Genomic DNA, 7,069 nt, shown 5'->3' with positions numbered 1-7,069 from the left:
CATCGCCTCAGCCGCACTACTTTATCACTACTCGCAATCGTGAAAGTTGATGCTGTCCCATTGTTCATTGTTGTCGATCCCAGTGTTACCATCGCACGTCTCTGGGGAATTACCTTCGCATCATGCTCTACAGTGTTTTTACCGTACATGAAAGTACTCGTCTCGTCGTTTTTCTAGGTACAAAGAGGACTTTATTTTATATATATATATATATATATATACATACATGTTTTTTTTATCAATGAATTTGCTGGGTGCTTATCAAATGGATTCGAGCATAGAAAACAAAAATTGCCGACGTATTATTTTAAGTTTTTCGTGGAAGGACTGGTTATCTTCTACAATGTCGTTTCAGAGAGAGCTTCATTGCTGTTGACAATATGTATATATATATATATATATATATGTGTGTGTGTATGCATGTGAATGTGTGTGTGGAATAAACAGAATAAATTCCATCTCTTGGATCTACATCGAGTGACACAATGCAACTCAGATCAATGGCACTTGTCGTAATAAAGTACAAATTTATTAAAATTTGTTGTAGCATCATACTAACAATATCCTGGGTTTTGGGTTAATGCAAAGAGTCTTAGAAATAAGCTGCAGTTGTTACGGTGAGCGGAATGCGAAGTGAGTGCTGAGCTTGGGGAACCTGTTCCTCAAGAGTTGGTACAATGTTGACAAGGTTCGCATGGGAGCTGGGAACAAGTTGGTGGGGGTGGGGAACAAAATTGGAAGCTGGAGAGCAAAAGAATGCCGATTGTGGGGAAAAGGATCCGGAACGGGCGAGGATGGGAGGCGGCTTGCTAAGCCCCCCGCGGGTGTGGGGGATCTGGCTCTTCCCCTTCCCCTTCCCACCTGGTAACTGCGGCATCAAATGGGCTCGGATCCTCGCGCCCGAAACCCGTCCCCCCCCCCCCCCCCCCCCCCCACTCCCTGTTTACTAAAGCCTCTCTCTACCCAAGCACTTGGCATTCTCACTTCGTCGCTGATTCCCTTCTCGCGTACTGTATTGCTCAGCAGCACCGAGATCTATCGAGCGTCTCTCTGACATCTCTCTGCCGTCTTCCGCTGCACTCGTGCATTGATCGAGCTTCAAACTTCTGCACTTCGCTTACTCGATTTCCGCTTTCCGCAGCACTCATTCTTTAAAGCTTCATCGATTAGGTGCTTGATTCTGCAGAGTTTTTGAAATGGCTTTCTCAGCTGTGAAGAGGGCTGCCGTCGTTGCTGTTGTCGTAGTTTCTACCATGGCATCCTCTGCCATGGCCCAGGCCCAGGCCCCTGCTCCCGCAGGGCAGGATTCCGGCGTCGGCTCAGTCGTGCCAACCATGGTTGCGCCGGTTGTTGGCTGCGTCGTTGCCTTCGTTGCTGCTAAGTTGTTGTAAGATGGAGGAAGGAGAAAGCTGTTGTTGTTGGATCTGATGGAAAGATTTCGGTCGACGTGAAGCGGAGCGTCTCCGTGTTGGCGAACAGGGGAATGGCCGATGGATTGGGTTTTAGGAAGAACTAGAGGGCGAGGTGCTTTTTACAGAGGTAATGAAGAGTATTTCTCAGATGTAATAACGATCCATGAAGATCGTAAAGTGGACTTTTGTGGCGGTGAGCTGCAGCGGGTGACTGGAGTGGGAACGAGAACCTGGAGTTGCACGATGCAGTTTTCTAGGCGATCGTAACTGTAGCCGAAGTACTCATGAAAATGTATTAAGTCTTTAGGGTAGTTTCTGTGCTTATATTTGCACTCTTAGATCTAAGCTATCGGATTATTCATTTCCAATTGAAACGAAGAATTTGTTTTCCCTCTCACCATACAGAAATTTCAGGACTTTTACCGTGAGGGAAGTATTTTTATTACTTTTGAAATTTTATGTGCAGTTACTCGTTGCTATGATTGATTTGAAAAGTACATACAGCGAGGAAATTATAGTTGCGCATTATCGCAAGGATGCTCCTTTTGTGTCGTCTGCTCCGCTTGATTACCTCGTGGCTTTGATGATCATGCCCGGATCGTGAACTATGTATGCAATGTATGGTCTGGAACACGTATCTCTGTGACAATCTCATTTCAAGGGACAGTTATTGCACCGTATCGCATGATATTTCTCTGACAAGTTAGTTGTAGACATGCCCGAACACGATTCTTGCTTATTGATTATTCTTTACATGAACTTTTTACATATCTGGCAGAATCGAACATGTCTGCATAATTTCAACCTGAAATACTTCACTCTCTTGCGTCCATTTCCTTTCTTGTGAGAGATGTCAGCACATTTTCTATGATTTTTGCCGTGGAACTTAGAAATCTGCCCACTTATATTCTTCCAAGAAATAGTGAACTGACTGTAACCATAATGCCCACAGGAGCAGCAGTGTAATCTGCCTGCTGTTGTGTGTTTTATCACCACAGATTTGTTGTCAGGCATGACGTATGTCGTAAGTAATGAAGTGACTTAAACGACGGCTCTATTGAGAGGGCGAAGAAAGTGTGGACTAGAAGATTTGACTCCATGGACAAGATGCATGGTGTTTGCTGAGGAGGTGATCATATGGTAGATTTTACTTTAGTCCTATGTGATATTGTCGATGGCTGTGCGATGCGTGTTTTGTAGCCTTGGCGTGTTTTATTATATGATGGCAACTGATCTTAGTAGATCATTTTGGCTTGAAGAATAGCACCGTGTGCATAGTAGGTGCTGGTGAGTACTCGAAGGCCCGTTGACGTTGCATGTAATTGTGTAAAGTTGTTTCCATGTTAAACAGGTGTTTCCACCCATACTAAGTTTGGATAGAATTGCAGCCTCTTAGTCATTTCTAACTGTAAAGAGCCGAAGTTGCGAAAGATGCGGAACGAGAAGAGGTATGCTAATTTCAGTTTTTCAAAACAATTTTGACTAGAGTTTACACAAGAATCAGACCAGGTACGGAGATATAAATTTTTCAGTCCATCGAGAGATACCAAAGTATCAAAGAGATAGTAGGCTTGAATACAGTGATTCTCATGTATACTACTTTTCGGCCTTGTGTGGTTCATCATGCCTGTTTGTTCAGTAATATACGTACTTCTGTTCGTTTTGTTCAGCTGGAGCGGAGAAAAGAGTAAGTCCAAACCATATTGGAATATATCACAATGATGTTAAGAAGAACATTGTTCCACGAAGTGGAACTGAAAGAACGATTTGATGCAGAAACTCATCGCAATGCACAGCTCCTAACTAAGTATGAACTATATCAAGGTAAAGGAGCACGACCGTTTCTTCATCAGAAGTACACATTTTGTCAAGGACATAAATTTGTAGGTGAGTGGTTATTCTAGTTCTTTTGTGCTGATGATGATGCTTTTCGCAGTCTACACAGGACAGGTGTCCAGAAGATGACGATGTTGATGCCGAATGCGACTGTTTGGCCTTATGAACGAATCATATTGCCAAGACTTCTTGTGTGAATATTGTACCTTTGTTTTCATTGTCAATGGCCTTGATCTAGTATACAACTTATCCATTGATCCGCTTTCAGCCCTAGGAGATTTCAAACAAAAATGTGCGTCTCTTTCACCTGATTATACGTGAGAGTGACATGAATGTTATATTTATGATGTAAACCAAAATTGGCAATTCACTGCGCATTGAGTTTTACATGAACCGTTGAGCTTCCTAGCAAAAGAGTCCGAAATCTGGGTTACCTTGACAGCTGCAGCCCCAGTGGCTTCGATTGAAGCAGCGAGTATTGTGAGGGATGGTGATGCTGCCCATACGGATGGTTTTGCTAGTACATGTCACCAAGATTCTTTGGACCATACAGAGAATTTGTGGACTTGCTGCGACTCAATTCACTCAAATCTATTATGGATATGTCTCCCTTTGACCAGTGTTGCTTTTTTAAGATGCACATTCAAGAATGCAGGGAGTTCATACCATTTGTGAGGTAATTTCTTATCATGATGTAATCACCTTTACAAACAGAGCTTGAACAGTTCTAAAGTTCTACTTCTTTTCTATTGTAGAAAACATAGTAGTAGAGCATTGTTGTTGTAAAGAGAGTTTGTTTCAAGAAAGTGCTAGGCCTTTAGCTACTACTAATTGCTCAAACAAGTTTTTAAAACACAAATATTATTTATAGCTTGTCTTCAAGAAGACAATTATATCAAGTATAGAAGTTTATGATGCATAAAAGTACCTAATATGTGACTAGATATCTTAACATCACTTCTACTCCTATAGAGATTCTTTCCATATATGCAACACATAATAACTTACAATCTAACTATCTAAGGGGATTCAAAATTCTCTGCAAGTTAACTCATATACTTGACTATTTTTACACAAAAATCAACAATAAATTCATTACAAGTCTTAAGATATTGCCTCATTTCTAGTAGGTGCTAAACATGTCAAATTTTAAGCATCTGAGCACTAAATCCACCATATCTCAAAAATCCAACATTCAAATACTATAAATTTTTTATATAAAACTTCTTAACATAGTCTTGTATACTTATGGAAATTTTGAGCCAAAATTTCATTCAAAAACTCAAGATATGGCTCAAATCAAAACCTCTATGAAAAGAATTTACTTACAAATTCTAATTTTTAAGTATTAACTTTCTAGAGTTCTTTTTTCTTTATTTCAAATTGATATATATTAATTTCTTTATATTTAATGTAATTCTTCAATTCAAATTTCAAATTTTACTTTTTGATTATTGAATGCCTTCTTACAACTCTCTTATACTTAAAAGAATAATAGTAGGTATCAAACTTACATCCGTAAATAACCATATCTCTCTCATTAAAACTCTAAATCATATATTTTTTTAAATCTAACTTTTAGTCCAAAATACAAGCTTTTTGAATCCAAACTCTAAACTTCAAATAGATTGCCTTGCCTCAAATGAGTTGCCCTAAAGTGGTCCCAAATTCTAGTGTGGTCCCAAGTAACATCTCAAAGCCCATTGAACATAACTTTCAACCAATCGAAATAAAGTCCTCTATCACTCACCTTATCTATCCACATGGAATGGCTTAGGAATCAAAATATTATATTTTTGACATCAAAGCCACTTTAAATTCTTTCTTCTTAAATCTTACAATTTCTAACTTTAATTACAAAATTTAAACTATAAACTTAAATAAATTAGATAAATATTTTATTTTATTTTATTTTATTTTTAATTAAAATCTAAAATTTTATAATATTTTATATTATTTTTATATATTATATTACTTTCAAATACGAAAGTACATGATGCATAAATTTTTCTTTCTATAAATCTTCTGTTTTTAATTTTGTGAAATAATTTACTTTATTAGGTTTCTTCTTTAAGTTTTGTTTTATATTATCCTATTTTTAATTAAATCAAGTAGATATTTGAAATCTTTTTATTCTCTTATTTGATTTAATATTCATAATTAAACCTCTTTTTCTTACTTTGTACAATGTAATCAACATCATATATGATAGTATGTCAAGGCTATATATTACTACATATCTCCTTATTTATTGTTAATAGTATTAAGTTGTCATGCTTGATAGAGTATTTGTGAACTCAATGGAATGCTTAATATTTTAAAGTATATTATGATTTTAAAAATTGTCACTTTGCAGAAAGCCCTTGAAAGAAAAATAACTCAATTTGACTTCATTTTGCTCCTTATAAGTTTTCAATTATCATCATGTGCAATAGAATCTTATATAAGGAAATTTTCAATACATTCTTCTTGATTTTTTATGAGAATAGAGGAGATATAGAAATATTTATGGTTGATTGATTTATTTTTATTTTAAAATCAACATCACTATTGTGGACTATTGGATGGACTTATCAATATGAATACATATCACAATACTATATTTGTGATATACGTGGATCTTTGAATAGAAATAATTATAAAGCAACCTAATTAGAAATATGTGTTGACTTTGCTAGCCACATGTCTTAACTTGCAAGATAAGTTATCCATGTATGTACCACATAATTAGCTTATTTCACAAGCTACTATATGGAGTTAACTTGTTCCACAAGCTACCAATATGTGGTTAAGTTGTTGGCTAAGTTTCTAACCTACAAATACATCTAAAGTCAAAACTATGTCTATAAAGCTTCTAAAAAGTTACTCTAAAAGAATTGATGAAATTGATCTATATTTACCTACTTCTACCTAATCATATAAGTAATTATTGGAATAAATATATATGTTTGTGGCAATAAGCTATAGATTGATTCAAATAGTGGTTGAGTTCCTTCTTGAAAATCAATTGAATAATCTTAGGATGAATGCTTTGGAAGAATATTTGTATTATTATTTTTTTTTTTTTCAAAAATAGCTTAAAAATCTTGATACTAGCTATGAATACTACTTGGTATCTTTTTATTATTAAAAATAAAAATGATATATATAAAATAAAAAAATGATCATTCTTTTGTTGTAGTAATGAAAGCTTTTGCACCTATTAGTAAGCATTTGTATATATTAGATTTATGTATTTTTACTTGACTATTAGAATTTTAGATGAAACCACAAGAAAAGTTAAGATTATAATATCTTCTTATAATATGATATCATATTATGTATTGTCTTATTTGAGAATGCACTAGACACCTAACTGTGAAAGATAAAATTATGTTTTAGAAATATCTAAGAAATCCTAATAGGTTTTATCCATATAAAAATAATGGAATTCGAATTTCAATTTAAAAGTACTTAAAGCTAATATAAAGTGCTCAAAAATAATCTTCTTAATAATTACAATTATATATAAACTCCAATTGCTTTATTACTTTTATAATTAGAAAATTACGATTTCTCTTTACAAGCCCTAATCCTAATCAATGAGCTTCAAGAAGTTATAACTCTTAATTTGACCATCCACTTGATGCAAAAAAAATTACATAAATACCAATATAAGACTTCTACATACTTAAAAAAATTCATTCCAATCCAACTTACAAATTGTGAAAAATTTCCAAAAAATCGCACTGATTTCACTTGACTTCTAATTCAAAAGTTGATGGAGATGTTCTAGTAGCAATTTTTCTTCTTTAACTATTAACTTAAGCTCAAAATTAATA

The 7,069-nt window shown here is 35.0% G+C and overlaps 1 protein-coding gene across 3 annotated transcripts; it reads left to right on the top strand.

Annotated features, from left to right (window-relative positions):
* The first annotated feature begins 952 nt into the window (after positions 1–952).
* Positions 953–3,641, top strand: LOC112295492 (uncharacterized). Of its 3 annotated transcripts, XM_073540554.2 has the most exons (3): positions 953–1,704; positions 3,189–3,236; positions 3,349–3,641. In XM_073540554.2, exon 1 carries the CDS (start codon positions 1,197–1,199, stop codon positions 1,389–1,391), a length of 195 nt encoding a protein of 64 aa, XP_073396655.1. In that variant the 5' UTR covers positions 953–1,196; the 3' UTR covers positions 1,392–1,704; positions 3,189–3,236; positions 3,349–3,641. The 3 variants fall into 3 exon arrangements, with proteins under 3 accessions (XP_073396655.1, XP_073396657.1, XP_073396656.1); XM_073540556.2 differs by lacking the exon at positions 3,189–3,236; XM_073540555.2 differs by lacking the exon at positions 3,189–3,236 and having other exon boundaries at positions 3,237–3,641.
* Positions 3,642–7,069: the final 3,428 nt, after the last annotated feature.

Source organism: Physcomitrium patens, chromosome 18 (assembly GCF_059467195.1).
Source record: "Physcomitrium patens ecotype Gransden chromosome 18, ASM5946719v1, whole genome shotgun sequence".
Taxonomy (NCBI): domain Eukaryota; kingdom Viridiplantae; phylum Streptophyta; class Bryopsida; order Funariales; family Funariaceae; genus Physcomitrium; species Physcomitrium patens.
The sequence above is the reverse complement of the archived record's forward strand: the minus strand, read 5'-3'. Positions and strand labels throughout refer to the sequence as shown.